This window comes from Carassius gibelio, chromosome B20 (assembly GCF_023724105.1).
Source record: "Carassius gibelio isolate Cgi1373 ecotype wild population from Czech Republic chromosome B20, carGib1.2-hapl.c, whole genome shotgun sequence".
NCBI classification, from domain to species: domain Eukaryota; kingdom Metazoa; phylum Chordata; class Actinopteri; order Cypriniformes; family Cyprinidae; genus Carassius; species Carassius gibelio.
In genome coordinates, this window is record NC_068415.1 from 1,795,539 (window position 1) to 1,816,151 (window position 20,613).

The window sequence follows — 20,613 nt, forward strand, 5'->3', positions numbered from 1 at the left end:
CGAAACTCACGCGTTACACCCGGGAGATCGCGTGACACTCGCATGTAGATGCAGTAAACACCGGGGAAAACGACACCGATGTCCGTGCCGCTGTGACATCATCACCGGAGCACTTCACCTGTCTACGGATCCGAGCTGACTCACGCTGAACCGTGCAACACAAGCGGACTCAAATTCACATGCAAACTGGAATACACATACAGAAATGTAAAAATATAAAGAAACTGGGGAAAAAATAAAAGCAAATTTAAATGCAAGCTGAAATCTAGTTTATTGGCAAAAACTCAGTTTTTATTTTTATTTTAAAAAGTTTTATTATCAACATCTTTTTTTATCGTGTTTTGTGTTAGTTAGCTGTATTCTAAAGTTATTTTTGCTTAATAAAAATAACCCAACTGCAGTTTGAATGAGATTAATTGGAATGCAATTTTGAAAATTGTTAAAACGCAGTTATCCGTTTTTGCATGATCTCTTCATAAACACACACACACACACACACACAAGGATATATTTCCAGAATTAAGACACCCCCCTTCTAATGAGTAGGTTTGACTACTTAAGTCTTTTCCATAAAGTTAACGTTTAAGCATACGATGATATTCTAGGAAAGTTTTTGTCTTAAAGGGATAGTTCACCCAAAAAGAAAATAAAATTTCAGAATCATTTACTCACCCTCATGTCGTTCCAAACCTGTATGAGTGGCTTTCTGATGTTCAGGAAAAAATAAAAAAATAACCTTATTGAAGATTGCTGGTAATCAAACAATTGGTGCTTCCCATTAACTTCCACAGAAACAAAATACTATGGAAGTCAATGGGAAATTAAAATTAGAGGCACACAATTCCCTGGAATATCACTATATCCTTAAACATTAAGATCTGTACTCATGGAAATTACTAAAGTAGTCAAACCTGCTCATTAGAAAGGCGTTGTCCTAAAAATTTTGGGTAAATATATATTGCCAAAAGTACTGGGGCATTTCTACACTCTTATTAGTTTACACAGTTATTTTATTTCATTATGCTTTTATAGGCCTACAAATTGTATTAAGTTAAATTGCTAAATAATATAAATCTTAAATATCCCACAGAGTTAAAATGCAAAACTTTGCCCATTTGTTTTGTTTTGAAAAACACAGACTCAACCGAGAACACACTTTTATATTGTACAACAATAACAAAAGTATAATGTGCGGATGTAAAAGGAGTTTACAAGGAAAAATAATCCTAAATCTAAATTCGGTTTTATATTGTTTAAATGTTCTTTCTACCACTTATATGTAAATACAATGAAAGAAGTGTTATCTAAATTGCTATCTGAGTATATACTGTATCCATCTGAATATCTATCAACCAAAAACCTATTTGAATATCATTTGATCTATCTGAATATCTAAACACACATCTATTAAATATACATCTGAATATCTAACCATCAAATGTGTATATGAATATTTGTCCATCAAATATCTACATCCATAACTTCTCACAGAAGGAAACGGATCCATTTGCAAGCAGCTATAACAAATTCTGTATTAAAATTTGACAAAAAGCATGCAAATATCTAAATTACACGTTAACAGGGGTTTTACCTCCTGTGTGGCTCGCCAAAAACAGCAGCAATGGATCCCGGGATCACAAAAGCACTCTTAAACTGTGTTTATGTCGACTGTACTTCTCTTAAATCATCAACATCTTTAAAGAGATGTGGTGACTATAAAAGACAAGAGACCAAGGCAAACAAATACATCTGAGCTCTTTTATTAACGGATATTCATCCAGTTTCATGCGAGTGTTTATGTGTGTGTTAGATCTTGTTGAATGCCGCAACATCCATACTCTGAACCTGCAACACAAAAACACGTCAAGTTTTGGGTGACACTTGAAGAATAATGGTGCGTTCACACCAACCGCGAATGAAGCATAAAGCGCGAGTGATTTACATGTTAAGTGAATGCAAAGACGCGAATAGACATCCTGCGGCGCGTTTTGCGCAAATGATGTGGCGCGAAATGCGTGATTTGCCGGAATGGTGATCTTTGGCGCCGTGTTAACCAATCAGGAGCTCGCTCTAGTAGTGATGTGATTACGATGTAGCGAGCAGAGGGAAAACCCGAAACAACAATGGAGGACAAACTTATCGCTGTATGTGCATACTGGTAGCTGTATGATACTTCTTCATACTTTTGAACAAACGAAAGAAACAAAAGAAATAGATTAATTGAATAAAGACAAACAAATTAGATTTACGATTTACCCAAAACAAATTATTATTTATTTAACACTAGAGAGACATCAGAGTCCGCGGCAGATGTCAGAAGGACAAGCCGAGTAGAGGCTGCTCGAAAATTTGATTTGGAAATTATCCGAATAAATGGTGGTTGAAATCACAATGCTGCGTGAACTCAACTGGCAGAAGCCCCTCCCAGGATGCGAGTTTACGTCTGTTGTCAAGTTAATTTCACGCGCGAATGAAGCGAATAAACTGTTCAGGCGTCCAACTACGCGCAATTTATTCTCGCTAGTCTGGTGTGAACGCACAGTAAAGCACGCAGTTAATAGAGACGTTACTCACGTAGTCCTCAAACTTGGTGATCTCCTCCTCCAGGAAGTCTGTTCCCACCTTGTCGTCCTCCACCACGCAGTTGATCTGGAGTTTCTTGATGCCGTAACCCACAGGAACCAGTTTGGAGGCTCCCCACAGCAACCCGTCCACCTGCACCGACCGCACACACTCCTCCAGCTTGGCCATGTCCGTCTCGTCGTCCCACTGCGAACGCCAGGAAAAACACTGTTTAAAAACCTTGAGAAGCATGGCCTAAAAGGTTTAAAGATAATTCAGTCTATCAGACATATGGACAGACTTTCATGTGGTTGCTAGGGTATTATGAATGGATGCTTAGAGGTTGCTACGGTGTTCTCTTTTGCTAGTTTGCTAGGTAATTGCTAAGATGTTCTGATTGGTTGTTTGGGCATTACTACAAGTTTTGGGTGGTTGTTAGGTGGCAGACAGGATATTTTGGAAGTTGCTAGGTTATTCTAGTTAGCGGTTAGATCGTTTCTCTGTAGTTGTTATGCGGTTGCTAGGTTGTTCTAGTTAGCGGTTAGATCGTTTCTCTGTAGTTGTTATGCGGTTGCTAGGTTGTTCTAGTTAGCGGTTAGATCGTTTCTCTGTAGTTGTTATGCGGTTGCTAGGTTGTTCTAGTTAGCGGTTAGATCGTTTCTCTGTAGTTGTTATGCGGTTGCTAGGTTATTCAAGTTAGCGGCTAGATCGTTTCTCTGTAGTTGTTATGCGGTTGCTAGGTTATTCTAGTTAGCGGTTAGATCGTTTCTCTGTAGTTGTTATGCGGTTGCTAGGTTATTCTAGTTAGCAGTTAGATCGTTTCTCTGTAGTTGTTATGCGGTTGCTAGGTTGTTCTAGTTAGCGGTTAGATCGTTTCTCTGTAGTTGTTATGCTGTTGCTAGGTTATTCTAGTTAGCGGTTAGATCGTTTCTCTGTAGTTGTTATGCGGTTGCTAGGTTATTCAAGTTAGCGGTTAGATCGTTTCTCTGTAGTTGTTATGCGGTTGCTAGGTTATTCAAGTTAGCGGCTAGATCGTTTCTCTGTAGTTGTTATGCGGTTGCTAGGTTATTCAAGTTAGCGGCTAGATCGTTTCTCTGTAGTTGTTATGCGGTTGCTAGGTTATTCAAGTTAGCGGTTAGATCGTTTCTCTGTAGTTGTTATGCGGTTGCTAGGTTATTCAAGTTAGCGGCTAGATCGTTTCTCTGTAGTTGTTATGCGGTTGCTAGGTTATTCAAGTTAGCGGCTAGATCGTTTCTCTGTAGTTGTTATGCGGTTGCTAGGTTATTCAAGTTAGCGGCTAGATCGTTTCTCTGTAGTTGTTATGCGGTTGCTAGGTTGTTCTAGTTAGCGGCTAGATCGTTTCTCTGTAGTTGTTATGCGGTTGCTAGGTTGTTCTAGTTAGCGGTTAGATCGTTTCTCTGTAGTTGTTATGCGGTTGCTAGGTTATTCAAGTTAGCGGTTAGATCGTTTCTCTGTAGTTGTTATGCGGTTGCTAGGTTATTCTAGTTAGCGGTTAGATCGTTTCTCTGTAGTTGTTATGCGGTTGCTAGGTTGTTCTAGTTAGCGGTTAGATCGTTTCTCTGTAGTTGTTATGCGGTTGCTAGGTTGTTCTAGTTAGCGGTTAGATCGTTTCTCTGTAGTTGTTATGCGGTTGCTAGGTTATTCTAGTTAGCGGTTAGATCGTTTCTCTGTAGTTGTTATGCGGTTGCTAGGTTGTTCTAGTTAGCGGTTAGATCGTTTCTCTGTAGTTGTTATGCGGTTGCTAGGTTATTCAAGTTAGCGGTTAGATCGTTTCTCTGTAGTTGTTATGCGGTTGCTAGGTTGTTCTAGTTAGCGGTTAGATCGTTTCTCTGTAGTTGTTATGCGGTTGCTAGGTTATTCAAGTTAGCGGTTAGATCGTTTCTCTGTAGTTGTTATGCGGTTGCTAGGTTATTCTAGTTAGCGGTTAGATCGTTTCTCTGTAGTTGTTATGCGGTTGCTAGGTTATTCAAGTTAGCGGTTAGATCGTTTCTCTGTAGTTGTTATGCGGTTGCTAGGTTATTCTAGTTAGCGGTTAGATCGTTTCTCTGTAGTTGTTATGCGGTTGCTAGGTTATTCTAGTTAGCGGTTAGATCGTTTCTCTGTAGTTACTATTCCGTTACTAGTGTATTCAGGATGGCTGCTTGTTTAAAATATAATAAAAAAATAAATAAAAAACCATATGTGAGTTCCCTGCTTACCGGTTTGACGTCTAACAGGATGGATGATTTAGCGATTAGGGCAGGTTTTTTGGCCTTTCTGGCGGCGTATTCCTGCAGCCGCTGCTCTTTCAGTCTCTCTGCCTCCTCGTCCTCCTCTTCATCGCTGCCGAACAGATCAATGTCATCCTCATCCTCCTCTTCCTCCTGTTTCGCTGGAGTGGGCGGGGCTTTCTGAGGCACGGCGGGAGTGGTGCCGTTTACGGTTGGTGCTGTTGTCCGCTTCTCCAGCGCTGACACACGACTCTCCACCTTACTGAGAGCAGAACGCAGATCCTGCACCACTGACACACACAACCAGAGCAATTAAGGAAGTGCTTGCAGAAAATTTGCCAAGATGTAAATAAATGACAGCTCATATGTCAATATTATGACATCAATCATCAGTTTTAATGATGATTATGCTGTTATTTTTCCACCTCCGGATGTCCAAGTTAATATTAGATTTAATTTTTTTATATGAGGTTTGCTACAACTAAATCCAAGATTTTTTTTATAATTTGTTAAATTATTATCATTAAATATAAAAAAAGTATTTCAAAATCTGATAAAAAAAAAGAGATATCTGTAAATGTAATTAAGATTGAAGCACTAAAAATTAACAAATAAATTAATATAATTAATTAAAAAAATTTACTAAATAAAATTACTTAATTAAAAAGTAAAAAAAAACATTATATTTTTTTTAAAATAAACTTAAATTTTTTTTTAATTAAATTGGAAACTGAAAATAAAACTATGATAGTATATAAATAAACAATAATAGCAATAACAATAACTTTTATATAAGTAAAAAAAAAAAAGTGAAATAAAATGACATTGAAAAGTGAAAAATGTTAATTCAAAAAACTAAAAAATATAATTTTATATAAATAATAACAATAATAGCAATAAAACGATAAAAAGACAATAATACAAATGAAATAGTATAAATGAGCACAGTAAAATTACTAAATATTAAACTAAAAATAAAATGAAAACAAAAAAGCAAATACAAAATACGATCAAAACCTATAATAGTATATAAACACTACACTGTATGTAAACAAATGTAAATAATTTTACTAATTGGATTAGTACAGTTCTGTTAAAATCTGAATATTGAATAGCTATCTAGTCTTTCGAGGCTAAAGAATGCTTTTCAAACGTTGTTCTTTCTTTCTTTCTTTCTTTCTTTCTCAAAATGTCCAAAAGTGGAATCAGAATCCGGATTTTGTTTGTTGAATTATTTCTGGTTTTCCATCCTGGCACAAGTGAAAACGCAAAGCTATGAGAATCTGTTAAACACACCTTTGTGTAGACTCTGGTTCTCCAGCTCCAGGTCCTTCATGCGTGCAGCGAGCTCCCCGTAATCAGCAGCGCTGCCTCCGCCGCTCTAAACACACACACACACACACACACATGAGTTCCCATCAGCCCCTGCTCTGATACACATCCACCCAGTGAGAGAATCAGATCTACTAACAACTACATACTACACACACAATCCAAACACACAACTACAGTCTGTTACTACACTGACTGCTTCACTATTTTAATGTACCACACGACACACAACATTCAGCATTTTGTCAGAGCATGCAACTTTTAGACATGTTTTGAAGTTGGTTCAGTAAGAAAAATCATGATTAAAAACTGCTTCAAAAATTATGTAATTCATTTGCACCCTCAATAAAATTATCCCGGATCTTCCTGTAGATTTCTAGGCAAATATTACTGTTTATAACCATGTATTGGTATACTGATGCATGGTTTACATTTTTTAACACATTCGCATGTTTATGGTTCTCTGATGTTGTTTATTGGTCACATGACATGCAGATAAGCAATATTTGAGCTATTTTTAAGTGTTTTCTTGTGCTTGTTTTTATTTTGATTTGACATTTCTATGATTTGAGTAATTATTGGTTTTATTTTTATTGGGTTTTTAATTATTTATTTAGATTTTTATTATTTAGGATTAAATTAATTAGATTATTAGTTTAATTAATTTACTCATGATTTCCAGTTTAGAACTACTGGTGTGTATACATCAGAAAGTAAAAAGTTAAGATAAATAAATAGTCTTGTTCTTATTTTTGATGATTATTTTAATAAGATTAAATTTTTACAATTTAAAAAACATTCCAAAATATTTCAGAGTGAATAAACAAACCGGTTAAACTCATTAGCTGTTAAAAAAAAAATGATTTCAGTATCATTTTAAGTTTAATGTGTATTAAAATCAATAAAAGATTAATAAAATGAAAAAAAAAAAATATTTAACTTAAATTGCAATGACACTAAAATAGCACTGTTACAAACCTCACAACAAAGCTTGCTCTCGTTTATGATCTCGTTTCACAACAGAAATATTAACAACTAAATGCATGCATCACAGATTTCTTCTGAAACTTTCTACAACATGCACGTAAACATGCACACTGACCACGCGTTGACCGACTCGAGCGTGAGCTGCTTTAGTGTGCGACACACACACACTTACAGGAGACGAGCGGTGGGAGGGGTTTGATATTTTAGGGGCGGAGCCTCTACTTGGCTGCAAGGTAGTCTTCAGCTACAGGAGAGATCATTTATGAGGAAAGTGCAGATGAAGGAAGAGCACAGGTGATTTAGGAGATATAAGCTGGACTGGCAAATCAGAGACACACTAACAACGCTTTCTGCCCGTGTAGATGACTTAAGAACAAGAGTACAGCTGCAGAATTCATTAAAATAAAAACATTAATAAACTGGCTGGCGTGAAGAAAACAAAAACCTTTAAAAATAAAAGATTAATGGTTCGAAAACATGAAAATAAAAATTTAAGACGGACAGAATCTGTATTCTAACTGCACAGCTTTAGTACAGTAAAAATGTATTATTTTTATTATGTTTTCTTAAACGCTCAATTTTTGTTTTACACTGAATTACAATAGTTATATTGCTTATTTTAATAGTTTTACTTCGTAATAACAACAGCAACAATAAAAATTATATTAATAATAATAATAATAATTACTGATATGTAATCATTAACTCTTTGGGAAGATATTTTTAATTTAAATATTTTTTTTTAATTTAGAAACTACCAATAACAACATTGCTAAATTTCTACACAGCCATTTTTTCCCCTTGTAATTTTACAGTTGTACTTTATTATTTTTCTCAATTTCTGAGTTTTTTTCCCAATATTTTACATTTTGTAACAACCACAACATTGCTATTTTATATATATATATATATATATATATATTTTTTTTTTTTTTTTTTTTTTTTTTTTTTATTGTACAAACCCTTCAAAGCTGTAGCTTTTCAAAAAATAAAATCATAATAAATACAAGGCAATCAGATTTTTATTCCAGAAATCGTGGAGTCCTAGAAGCGAGCTAGACTGTACATGTCAAAGAGTAATGCTAGGGTTTTTTGCTTGACTCACCCCAGCGAGAGATTTCTGGATGTTTTCTCGTGCTCTTGCGATGTCCTGAAGGATGCTGTTGGCTCCAGTGTCCTGAGACGAGAGACAGGGTTTAGACAGTAGTATTAGCACACATGCTGTAAATACTGCTGCTGTAGTCATTACTTGTTTGGGCTGCGTGGGACCATTCATACGCTCATAAAATTGCCGTTCCGCTTCATCGTAGCGTGGCTTATCGAACCAGATCCTCTCCTGCGCTAAACACTGTGCTGCAGTCATCCTGTAAAACACACAGGAGACGTGTAACAACCTCAATAAACAAACACCTTCAGTCAACTGATAAACGTCTGGATGTGGTTTACTCTCTGTTTGTTCTTTGATGAAAATGAAAGGATGTTTCAAACTACGGTGCACAGCAGTACCGGGGAGTCAATTTATATGCTAATGGTAATAAATATATGATAAAATAAGTAAAAAATTAAATTGTTAGTTGAAATAAAATTTACTTATTTTAGTTATTTCTCGTTTTCTTTCAATGTAACTTGGTGTAATAAAATAACAAAATAAAATAATAAGTGTAATGAATTAAAACTATATGGACAATTTTTTTTTAAATAATAATTAATTTCAAATAAATAAATAAAAATCTGCCAAAACAATGGTTTATCATTTTAAAAATGAAAATAAAAATAAGCTTATTTAAAACAATTTTACTGTAAATTATATTATTTTACAATTTTACCTTTAAATGATAGTTATTTTAATATTTTTATTTACCAACAATATGAATTTTTATTTTTATTATTAATTTGGATCATTATATTATTTCAGATACCTCCTAAAATAACACTGCTCATTTTATTTTAGTCACTTGATGTACAAAAAAATTAATAAATAAATTACTCAAACATGGACATAAGAAAAAAAAAAATATTAGGAAAAACACAAAATTACTCAAATGAAAAAAATAAAAATAAAAGCTTTAACATTTTAAAATTAAAATACAATAAATAAATTCTAAATTAATAAAAACTGATCCAAGTGATATTAAAATATGTTACTCCCCAAAACTGGTGCATGGACATAATACTACAAATAATATACATATGTTAATGCAACCATGCAAAAATAACAACAACAAAAATGACATCAACTAAACAATGAAGAAACCCAAAATGATACAAAACTGAATTCAGACAGATAACTCTTCCAAGCCAACACAACGGATGAACAAAGGAAGAATGAACGTGTAAAAAGAGACCAAAGAAATACGAAAAAGAATGGCATGAGAAAAATGTGCGATGATGATGACATGAAGATGGTGCACGAAAGAAATAGAAAAAAGTTTGTTAAGAGTTTGCTTTGCATGTGAATGCAATGGATGAGACTGATGATTTCCTAAGAGTAAAATGTCGTTTTAAAGTGATAATTAACCAATTCTGTCATTTACTGACCTTTGCGCCTTTCCAAACCTGTGTGACTCACTGTTCGCAATAAAACACTTAAGACTGCGATTCGTAGGAGGTTCAAGAAACAGAAGTAATGCAGGTTTGGAGTTTAAATGACAGAACTGTAATTCGGTGGTGAACGAACTAATTATCTACAGCGTCAGTGTGTGAGGAAAGTGTATTTTCTCAAGTATTGAGTCATACTTCTGCTTCTGGCTAGAATGGTTTATAGTTGTTTTGGATCTCGCCGCAGCTCCTTCATGGAAACGAGTCTCCGCCTCCATATAGCAACTGCGATCTAGCCACACCCTCTCGCTGTCAGCATGCAGGAAATAGCAGTGAGCCGTCTTCTGATTGGTGGTGATGTTGTTTGATTCCCGGCGATCGCAAACCACATGCTTTTTTTGCGTGTTATTTCGCCGTTTGGGGTTGGACTTATCGCTGCCGGTTTCGGGGTTTCTCGGTGGAGAGCTCCGGCCGTACAGGTTCTGATAGAAAGTCGCCTCGGCTTTATCAAAAAGAGGTTTCTGTAGCCACACCCCCATTGGAGGCGCTGGCAAGGAAGGGAGGCCGTTGATTGGTCTGGAAGCCGGTGTGGGCGGAGTGGGGGTTTGCGATTGGTAGCCTTCGTCGCAGTTGGTCGGCTGCAGTTGGAGAGATCTCGGTTGGTTGGGAACAAGGCCCACAAACTTGCTCTCGGATCGGTCAAAGTTGGGTTTATTCACCCACACAGTTTGAACGACATGGTGACACGCCTCTTGCTCTCCATGCCGGCAGGTTTCTTGCTTGTTTCTTGCTTTAGAACTCGCAGGAGCGGTCGTGCCATTTTGCTGCTGCAATAGTCGTACGTAGTAAAGACTCTCCGCACTTTCGTACGCGACGCGGTCGAACCACACCGTCGTACACTCCGATCGCAAACCCTCCAGCGTCGCTCTGGACAAACACCCCTTAGAACCTGCGTTGGTTCGGTCCGGCTGCCGTTCAGAAGAACTGGACTTATTCGAAGAAGAACTCCTATGTTTTCTGTTGCGCATTTTCTTGTGTCCAGAAATACAGAGGTAGAAGAGGATTAATAAATAGACAAAAAAGAGGAAAGGGAGAGTGACAGGGAATGGAGAATTATTCACACAGCAGTAGGGTAACATAAAACATGAAGTGTGTAAACTGTAGGGTTGCAAAAAGTTGGAAAATTTTAAATAAATTTCGGAAACATTCCAAAGATTTTGGAAACTTGAAAGATTTTTGGGAATATTTCAGGGATTTTTGGAAAGTTTCCGGAAATGTACCCCATTTGCGAGCAACCCTAGTAAACTATGTTGCAAAATATAAATCAATTATTTGTTTAAGCGGAAATTATGCCAAGTTAAACAAGTTAACGATTAACATTGCCGCGGCAACTTAAAAGTGGTGCAAGATGCTGAAAAATAATGTTTATTTTAAAATGCAATACTTAAGACGGATTTGTTACAAAAAAATTAGAGACTTTTCAAAGAGCTTTTTAGCATACTATATTCATAGTCTAAATAATATGGTTAGCATTTAACAAAAAACGAAATAGCTTAATAAAACAGGAATTTGTATGTATTTCTGTCACCTAATAAAAATGTTACAAATGTAACTGAAGCTTTTTCTCACAATCCAGACTTTCTCCTTACATGTACAAGTTATAAAATTCGCAATAACAAATTTTGAACACACAACAGAATTAATTTTACATCTCACAATTACTCATTTGCAATTGTGATTCTAATTAATCTGAATTGGTGGAAATAAATAAGTTTCTATATTGAGAAACCTGTTTGGAGACAATCATTATTCGATTTCTTTTTTATGGCAAGAGCATTTTGTGGAGCTGAAATCATAAACAAATGAGTTTCAATGTGCAAGCTTTCAAAAACGATATTGTTTTTGTGTCTATGTAAATGCAAATTTGTGAAAATGGCAATGTAATGATTTCTTTTCAATGTGACATCGCCAACTACTGGCCTATTACACGTAATACAGTGTTTATAGTCATTTAGGTGGATCTATGAGAACATGGTGGGATCATTTTGACAATGTTGTAGTCTGTACGCAAAATCTTTAAAAAACGCAAATGAAAAACCTTCCCGTTTTTAGTACATCGTTGTCATGCAAACATATCCTCAGTTTAGTAGAATTTACACACTTCAGCTTTAAAGACAGACACAATAACACGCAAAACATTCTATGGTTGCATTATATTTAAACATTGAATACATTTCACTTTACAATGACGTTGAGAAGAAAACTAATAAAGCACAAACTGAAAGTGCGTTGGAGAAAAGAAAATCAAATTCAGAATGGACAAAACAGACACAAATCCATGATGGGTCAAACAACATAAACATGTCCAAACTCACCTTCAGCAAACACAAAAAGCGATCAAACAAACAGTATGTAGCTGAACGTTCTTCTCATCCAAACCAAGGCAAGCAATAAACCATAAAGTGCAATTAAGAAAAGTATTTATGTTTATATTGAATCACAGAATGAGAGGACTTTACTTATACATGTATACACACAAAGATGCATCGTGGTGAAAACATGGTACAGTGATGGTATCTGATAGCAATACTATGGTTTTGAATGATTATCATAGTAAATGTCCAAAAAATATGGTATTATCATGGTGCCATGTGCACAATAGTACTTCTATGTTATCTCTTTGTTAGTCTAACATCATTAAACATAATTTCATGATTACGATCACTTAACTTACATGATAATTTACCAATCAAGTTAATGTGACTGAAAATAATTCAATATTATAAGTATCAGTATTACCATCATTTTTAGATGATAGTTTCTAGTGACCATGTGATGGTCAAGATCAGAAGTGCAATCAGACAAAGGAGTATTTTTTAGCCTAATGACTAATTTTGTTGATTCAGAAAAGAAACAGGCTTTATATAGAGGCAATAAAATCAATAAATCTGTATAAATCTCCGTTTTACTAAAAGATCATCCGATTGAACGTGAGAATGCGTCATTATCCATGAAAATCTGGACTTCCTGCACATGGTGTCAGGCCCATCAAACATCACACTGGATATTTATATAAAAATAAACGTGTTTTCATTATGACAGTGACTGTAATAAAAGCATGAGCTTTCCGTCGTGCATCGATCACGTATTGATTAGTCTTATATTAATAAATAAACATACGAAAGACGTCTAACCGGCTTTTGAGCGCGATAAACACCACGTACATTTACAGCACAGTATTATTTATTCATTTAAACCAAGAAAATACATAAAAAAGCACGAGACACTGTAAACCACCTCATTTTTCTACACAAATACTCACTTTAAGGGCTTTAGTTGGCGTTGAATGAATCGCTGTTACTGGTCGATGCGCGTTCACGGAACAGAAGGAGCGAGCGAGAGCCGCGCGAACCATTCCAGCTCAAGAGCGGGGGAGACCACTGCCTCAAAACCGCCAGAAATCACCAGATATGAGGCGGCTTAATGTGTATTTATGTCAGTTTATTAGTTGTTCACATGAAGACATAACACCCAACTCTGCTACAGAAGTGTGGTTTAAGGAATATTTTGTCATCAAATTTTTACATGGTCAATGGTACATTCCGTCAGTTTCCCAGCAAGGCTGCGCATAATGACGTCATCAAAAAATGATGGGAAGGCCCAGTTCTATTTTGTGGAAACGAGAGCGAAATTACTATAGACTTTACTATTTTAATTCCAAATTAAAGAGGTGTTTTATACAAAAATACGCTTGACTTCATTTAGTAGCTACGTTTTAATGTTAATGTTTTATATCCATGAATACAAAAGTTTACATTCACAAACATTTCTTTAAAACGTACTTAGATCTTGTTTTACATACATATATATACACGTTATATATATATATATATATATATATATATATATATATATATATAAAACATTTTCAACGTCAGTTTTATTTTATTTTTTTTTTGTCATTTTGAGAGATGAAAACCTTATTGCTGCTGAAAATACTTTGTAAGATGCACTTACTGTATTGTTGCAAAACAATGATTTTGTAGTGGTTTTAAATTGTGTTTCCTTGCAGCATGCACAGTCCGATAAAATTAAGCTTTAAAAAATAACAAGCAGAAGTCACAGCACACAAAAACAAAGTGAATTCATTAGAGATTCATTTATTAAACATTTAATATGCTTTTTTCACATCCTTTAAATCTGTGTGGACAAAATAAACACAGTTCATGTGCAGAAAATAAAGTGAATACATCTAGCACATTCTTATCGTGTAAAAAGGTCACCATTTAAGAGTTGCATCAGTTTCTGAATCCCAGTGGTTTTTCAAGTACTGTAAAAATCACACAGACGTGTAATAGCTAACATGGATTTCATTGTCTGTATGTATATAGTTCCCTTAGAATACGCAAGAAATTATCATTCATTTGTACTTTAAGAAGCACCTTTCAAACCGTTATCATTACATTCAGAAACACTGAGTACTGGATATGCTTGGAGCATAAAGTAAGACTTTAAGGTGTTAAGTGAATAGTCCCTCAAGTATCATAAAGTCTCTAAATGTGATTTAAACTCTACTTCTTTCCGAGTTCTCTTGCTCTTTCGGTCGCCGCCTCTACGGCTCCCATCGTAGCGGCTCTGAAGCCTCCCTTCTCCAGCGCGTGGATCCCGTGAATCGTGGTTCCTCCCGGTGTGCAAACCTCGGCCTTCAGCTCCGCGGGGAACTTCCCGGAATCACGCAGTAACACGCCAGCACCCTGAAACACACCGGACATGGCAGATTTAAGGATATTCTATCAAACTGCAGTTATAGTTGATTATGAGTTATAATGGTAAGCTTTGGTAATCAGCCAGTTTTGTAAAAAGTTATCAAACAAACATTATTGCTTTATTTTCTCTTGAATTTATGGGAACCAATATTTGGAATGAAACTAGCTAGTTCCTAATAGTGACGGGGTTAATTTTATGGCTATATGACACTGTTAAAATTCTATTAATCTTTATTACAACAAAATAACAAAAACACAAAAATCTGGGTTTTAAACTGTTGAAATGGTGACAATCATTTGGCTGCACAATCACAAACTAAAACCTAAATCAACGATTAAACACAAGCCAGTTGAAAATCAATTAAAATGTGTTGGTTGCGATGCTAAACAATCATGATCCATTTAGGGGTAAGAGTTTAGATGAATGTATGTCTGAGGGGAACTTACTGTCTTTAGAAAGGTTTAGATGAAGAAAAAAAACGGCTCATGTTGCATTTATGCAGCATCTTTGTTTGGATCACGATTAAAATGCAGTGGTCGCCTTTCATTTAAAATTGAAAGAGCAGAGAAAAAGCCTTATTTTGTTTATTAGAAGATATTTATTTTATTTGTGTTATTTGACTTGGGGCTAATTAAAAAATTTACATTATATAAAAATATTGTCATTAAGCAGACACTTTTATCCAAATCGAAACCAACAAAAGAGCAATGATGTGCAAGTGCTGTATTAGTATATTATTATAGAGTTATATTTCATTTTCACAAAGAAACTTGCAGGATTTTGTCCAAACAGCAATAAAAGGACACATTTAATTTAGAATTTGTCTTAAATTTCCAAAATAAAAAATTGTAAATCGAATCATGAGTTGAGTGAATCATTGCATCCTTAATCATGAAAAAAAAATCTGGGTTTTAAACAAGTAACAACATTTTGGTAACAACAATTTTAAAATAAATAAATAAACACTGTAGACATAGTAACAAAACATTTGCTTGCTAAAATTTATATGAAAACTATATAAACTTCATATTTAAAAAAAAAATCTCATCATGATGCATGATCAAGCTATGGCTGCCAATCAATATTTGACCAATTTACAAAAAAATTGCAAAACAAATGTGGTTTTAAACTGCCGACATGCATTGCAACAAAAATTTTGGTTGCAAAAAACTAAATAATTTAAAGTGTAATTTGTCATGTCTTCTTGTTTCGTGAGCAAACACTTACCAGTATTGTCTGTGCTGCGATGCGTCGAGCCAGAGCGCTGGGCATCCCCATTTTAACAGCACCGTCCGCCAATGCCTCCGCAAACACATACACCTGCATTAAACAATACTACAGTCATGTATAGTAAATACTATAGTGTTTTTGAACCATGCTATAGTTAGTACTTGAATGAATTTGTTGTGGTAATTCTATAGTTGCTGTGGTAATAGAACAATATAAACAAATATAAACAATATATACTTAAGAGTTACAACTACAGGTATATTATACTACAATACAGTACAGTTTACTGTACTAAAAACTAAACTAAAAACTAAAAGTATACTGCAGTATTTATTACAGTTTATCAGTTCAATATAATTTATGCTACAGTATGCTGTACACACACATATAGTTTTGCACCAACTTTTTTTGGAATTGTATCATTTCTTTTTTTTGTTTTTTTGCATTATGTAACATTATCACGCAGTAGTTCTGTACTGTTAGATTTTATTTAAATGTTTTTATTTATTCATTAATTTAGATTTATTTAGTTGACTAATGAATTTATTTACAGTTTTCATCTTAATTTTTCCAGACCTTAGTTTGAAAACCTCCGCTCATGGACAGTAATTTTCTATACTTCATTCATGTAAGTGGTGTGTAATTTGTATAGAAACTGTTGCCTTGTTCAAATAACCACACTTGTGTTTTTGGCCATTTGAGAGCGCGACAGGAAGTAAGCGCGCAAGACTCTCCCAAACGCAGTGCTCTAAATGCACACTAAATCCACATTAAGAAACACTATTTAAGGCTTAGTGTATCCCATCATGCATCATGTTCTAGAAATAAATCGTAAGACTTTTTGCCGAGATCTCACAAGCTTTACATTGTCATGTTATAGGGACTAATGAACAGACATTTAGAAGTTGATTTTAAATTGCAAAGTATTAAAAATAAAAATAAAGCTAAGTAAACTCATGTGTACCATCCAGTAATGAAAAGTTCGACACAAACCTGTGGTCTTCAGCATCACGTGAATACAGGAAATATGTAATATATGTCGTCAGGTGCAAAGACCGCAAGTGTGGGTATTCGGACAAGGCACGTCACTCACGAATGCGACGCCGCTGCCACTCAAGCCCACGTGGGCGTCGATCCAGTGTTCAGGCCCCGCCTCCACCAACCCACAGGGGCCCAGCAGGGCCTTCAGCAGAGTCTCATCCATCTGTCCAGCACACGAGCCGCAGGCGAGGAGCAGCGCCCCCTCCAGGAGCATGCAGGGAAGATTCGGCATTATACGAATCACACGCGTCCCAGCAGGCAACAGCTAAGAAAAAAGACAGTAATGGAATCTGATGTTTGACATAAAATACAAAAACAGAACATTTTTATGATAAAATATATATATATAGGGCTTTTATGCCTTTAATAGACAGGACAGTAGAGAGCTGACAGGAAAACACTCCAACCTTGAGATGGGAATCGAACTCTAGGTTAGCCCGGAAAAAATTCTCCCATAATTTTGCTCATTATTATATAGTTTTAGACTCATGTAAGATAAAGAATGTTTAAAAAAAATTCCCCGTACGTATTATTGTTCCTTTTTTAGGGGGAATTAATCAAATAATAACATTCCAGAAACGTTCTTTTATTTTGTCTTTTTTTTTTTTGCAACCATAAAGTAATGTTTTCAGAATGCTGCAGGATGATTATTTTTAAATAAATAAATTCCAAAAAATTACTTGGAACATACCCAAATTGTTAAACTAACCTGCAGATATAACGATATGTTTTACGGCCTGTAAAACTCTGAAAATAGTTTAATATAGCACTTAATAAAATATAGAAGTTAGATCAAAACGCGTTATAATGTTCAGCTATATCAAACTTTATAGCTAAAATATTAAGCTTGGGTTACGAGTAGCTTGAAAATCGCATAAACTCACGGATTTGTTTTCGTTGTCATAAACTGCGCGCCTCTGATCTGCGCGAGCTTCTCAAGCACGCGCTTTCTACTGTCTTCCACAGAAAGCCGCGCACTCGAGCAATTTAAAAAATAACGGTCATGTCGTTTCACTGGCTGACAGTTTAACATTTGTTTATCGATCGCTTTATTGAATAATTGCTTATAATTAATATATCTGAAAGCAAATATAATATCGGAGAGATCGCGTCCATGTTCAGCAAACATAATCGAGAAGTTTTTGTTTACAGACTGAAACAAGGTAAGAAATGAATCCACTGAGGAATATTTACTTTAAACCAAATAACGATTTAATATTATTATTTTATTAATGTCTATGAATAAATTCCACATTTTAAAAACCTGTCACTGTTATCTGATGCTGAGGAAAAATGTCAACTCTGGGTAAAAAAAAAAAAAGAAAGAAAGAAAATCTTATTCTGGCGAATCCTCCATATGATGGTTGATGTGTTCATCATTATATATTAATTTAACTATAAATAAAAACAAAACAGAGTTGTTACAAGCCTGTATAATACAGTTTATATCTATAATATCTAAGAAACAATTAATGATAGGGGAACTTAAGTGTTAATGTTAGGAGAATGTTAGAATAAGATTCTACAAACCAAACAACAACAACAACAACAAAAACCTTACTTGGTAAAAGCAAACTTTCTGGGAATGTTCTGGGAAATCAGGATTGTTATCTAGTTAACACACACCCCCTCAAGTGTTTCTAGAGTGATTCCGGCTGCCATGGAAACGATGATGTGTTCCTGAGTGACATTCCCGGAGATTCCATTCAGCACCTTCGGGATGAGGTGAGGTTTGACGGCCAGGAAGACCAACCGAGAGCGATCGACAACCTCGTCATTGGAGTGAGTGACACAAACACCTCTCTCCTGTCAAAACATTCACACAAACCAGTCACGAGTTCATCCACTCCGGGAATAAAGGAGAAACACCATCACAACAAAAGCATTACATTACTACAACATTACTGTTTTAAACGCACTCACAACAGACACGGAAGAGAAGACAATGCTGAATAAAGTCGTTGTTTTTGTTATTTTTGGACCAAAATGTATTTTCAATGCTTCAACAAATTCTAACTGACCCTCTGATGTCACATGAACTACTTTGATGATGTTTTTCTTACCTTTCTGGACATGGACAGTAGATCGTACACACAGCTTCAATGGAGGAACTGAGAGCTCTCGGACTAAATCTAAAATATCTTAAACTGTGTTCAGAAGATAAACGGAGGTCTTTGTCTGAACTAACCCTTTAAGAAGCAGGTGAATTCCATTAAGATACATTAGGGCCACATTTTGACATCACCCCAAAATCAAGAGAAAAAGAGCTTGTTACTTGGTTTCTTTCTGTACTCAAGCAATGGAAACCAACCCATTTGGACCCAATTAATTATTTGATCATAATTTTTGATTTAACACCATTTTTAAATTGTTAATTATCTATATCTTATTATCACGTTAATTCAATGTAAAATAATGTGCATTTTTAGGTATCCTTAAAATTCAATGAAAATATGCATTATTCATTTTTTTTTTTTTACTCATCATTTTAATTTAAATTACAATATTATAATAATATATAATAATATAACAATAATCGATTACTATAAAAATCTTCACATATGTATGTGTGTGTGTATATATATATACACACACACACACACACATTACATTTCTTGACTTTTTATGGAACTGCAGAGTTCAGTTTTTAATAAAGTCACATGTCGTACCTGAAAGCGAGGAAGGTTGTTCATGGATGGAGCGCTAGTAATTATATTACTGGGTGGAACCTTCCCTATAACACAAAAACAGTACAACACGTCAGTAAAAAGCACATAAAATAATTGTATTATTACTGTAATTAACATGCCTCCATTTGGTTTAATAAAGTTAACTCTTCAAGATTAATTCACACTGCTTCTAGTACCTGCAAATGTAGTTTGTCTTATTTCTTTCCATAATACAGTATTTTATGCAACAAAAACACACAACTACATATTATATATATATTTAGATATTTATCTGTGTTGCTGACAGGATCTTGACTGTTGCCAGAATTCACTCTGACGTCATCCACAGTTAAAGTGACGTAATCGCAAACGCACCTGACGCGATGATGCCCTGCGCTATTCCAAACGCCATGTTTCCCGCTCCGATGAACCCGATCTTCAGCTGAGACACATCCTGAAACTCAAAGCAAACAAGACTTCACGTTAATAAAGATGTTATGTGATGCTGCTGACATCTGTTCAGCGAACAGTGTACAATCACAGAGCAAACAGCAGCTACTCACAGACTGAAGCGCTGGAGACTCGCTGGCTTTGACTGAACTCTCTGATAGATTCATCCTTCGTTTAATACAGATCCAGCAGCTCCTTATTAATCAGATCAAGTTCTGTCTTTAACTGTCTATGATAAAAACTGTCACATGGAGAACGTGTTCTTCTTTATATACATATACGAACCCTCAAGCAGAAACACTGACACCTGCTGGACTGGAGCCATGGATTCCTAAACATTTGAACACACTTAATTTATGTTTCTCATGGAATAAACTGTTAGCTGTTAACTGTAAGCTATAGCTTAACTAAGATAAACTTAGTTTTCTAGACACACGGTCCTAATTATATATATTTTTTACAGTGGTGAAATGATCAAATAATGTTAACTTTGTAATGTTACTAATGTAATGTTAAAGCAAATGCAGATTTGTTGATTATGTTCCAGTAAGTTTTCACTACAAATATTCCCATACTTACATATGTGTAATTGCAGACTTATAATAAAGACTTTACCATTAATTCAAAAATGTAGAAAATATTAATAAAAAAGAAAAAGTAGTTGACTGGTAATGCACATGAGGCAGTAAATAAAATGGCTCAATCATATTGAGTAAAATTATTCTGGCTTCAAATTCTGTGAATGAAGATACTGAAATAGCGCCACCAACAGGACTGAACCATTGGATTTTACACAGTACACTGTT

General features: G+C 35.1%; 2 protein-coding genes and 1 long non-coding RNA gene across 10 annotated transcripts; 1 reads left to right on the forward strand and 2 right to left on the reverse strand.

The window, feature by feature from the left end:
• Positions 1–1,744: 1,744 nt before the first annotated feature.
• Positions 1,745–13,133, reverse strand: LOC127984035 (elongation factor 1-delta-like). Of its 3 annotated transcripts, none has more exons than XM_052586498.1 (8): positions 12,973–13,133; positions 8,362–8,476; positions 8,218–8,289; positions 7,285–7,356; positions 6,090–6,174; positions 4,782–5,083; positions 2,575–2,769; positions 1,745–1,845 (listed from the first exon to the last, which is right to left on the reverse strand). In XM_052586498.1, exons 2-8 carry the CDS (start codon positions 8,473–8,475, stop codon positions 1,807–1,809), a joined length of 879 nt encoding a protein of 292 aa, XP_052442458.1. In that variant the 5' UTR covers position 8,476; positions 12,973–13,133; the 3' UTR covers positions 1,745–1,806. The 3 variants fall into 3 exon arrangements, with proteins under 3 accessions (XP_052442458.1, XP_052442456.1, XP_052442457.1); XM_052586496.1 differs by lacking the exon at positions 12,973–13,133 and adding an exon at positions 9,849–10,681; XM_052586497.1 differs by lacking the exons at positions 7,285–7,356; positions 12,973–13,133 and adding an exon at positions 9,849–10,681.
• On the forward strand, positions 3,100–4,690 carry LOC127984036 (uncharacterized). 6 transcript variants are annotated; one of them, XR_008160533.1, is made up of 5 exons: positions 3,100–3,248; positions 4,113–4,220; positions 4,275–4,328; positions 4,491–4,544; positions 4,599–4,690. It is a non-coding gene; the product is annotated as an uncharacterized LOC127984036 (long non-coding RNA). The 6 variants fall into 6 exon arrangements; XR_008160531.1 differs by lacking the exons at positions 4,491–4,544; positions 4,599–4,690 and adding exons at positions 3,951–4,004; positions 4,383–4,489 and having other exon boundaries at positions 4,059–4,220; XR_008160532.1 differs by lacking the exon at positions 4,275–4,328 and having other exon boundaries at positions 4,113–4,274.
• Positions 13,134–13,794: 661 nt separating the features above from the next.
• pycr3 (pyrroline-5-carboxylate reductase 3) lies at positions 13,795–20,126 on the reverse strand. Its single transcript, XM_052586510.1, has 7 exons — positions 19,921–20,126; positions 19,733–19,811; positions 19,358–19,422; positions 18,315–18,494; positions 16,741–16,953; positions 15,645–15,737; positions 13,795–14,404 (listed from the first exon to the last, which is right to left on the reverse strand). The coding sequence occupies exons 1-7, from the start codon at positions 19,972–19,974 to the stop codon at positions 14,222–14,224; spliced, it is 867 nt and encodes a 288-aa protein (XP_052442470.1). The 5' UTR covers positions 19,975–20,126; the 3' UTR covers positions 13,795–14,221.
• Positions 20,127–20,613: the final 487 nt, after the last annotated feature.

Excerpts from the sequence above, each read along its gene's own strand:
- LOC127984035 (XM_052586496.1), bottom strand. The coding sequence starts at position 10,678 with ATGCGCAACAGAAAACATAGGAGTTCTTCTTCGAATAAGTCCAGTTCT. Across the intron at positions 7,357-8,217 it reads TCCAGAAATCTCTCGCTGGG|CTGAAGACTACCTTGCAGCC; the intron begins GTGAGTCAAGCA and ends TCTCTCCTGTAG. Across the intron at positions 6,175-7,284 it reads CCTCCCACCGCTCGTCTCCT|AGCGGCGGAGGCAGCGCTGC; the intron begins GTAAGTGTGTGT and ends GTGTGTGTTTAG.
- pycr3 (XM_052586510.1), bottom strand. The coding sequence starts at position 19,974 with ATGAATCTATCAGAGAGTTCAGTCAAAGCCAGCGAGTCTCCAGCGCTT. Across the intron at positions 19,812-19,920 it reads AGTCTCCAGCGCTTCAGTCT|GATGTGTCTCAGCTGAAGAT; the intron begins GTGAGTAGCTGC and ends TTTGAGTTTCAG. Across the intron at positions 18,495-19,357 it reads ACAACCTTCCTCGCTTTCAG|GAGAGAGGTGTTTGTGTCAC; the intron begins GTACGACATGTG and ends ATGTTTTGACAG.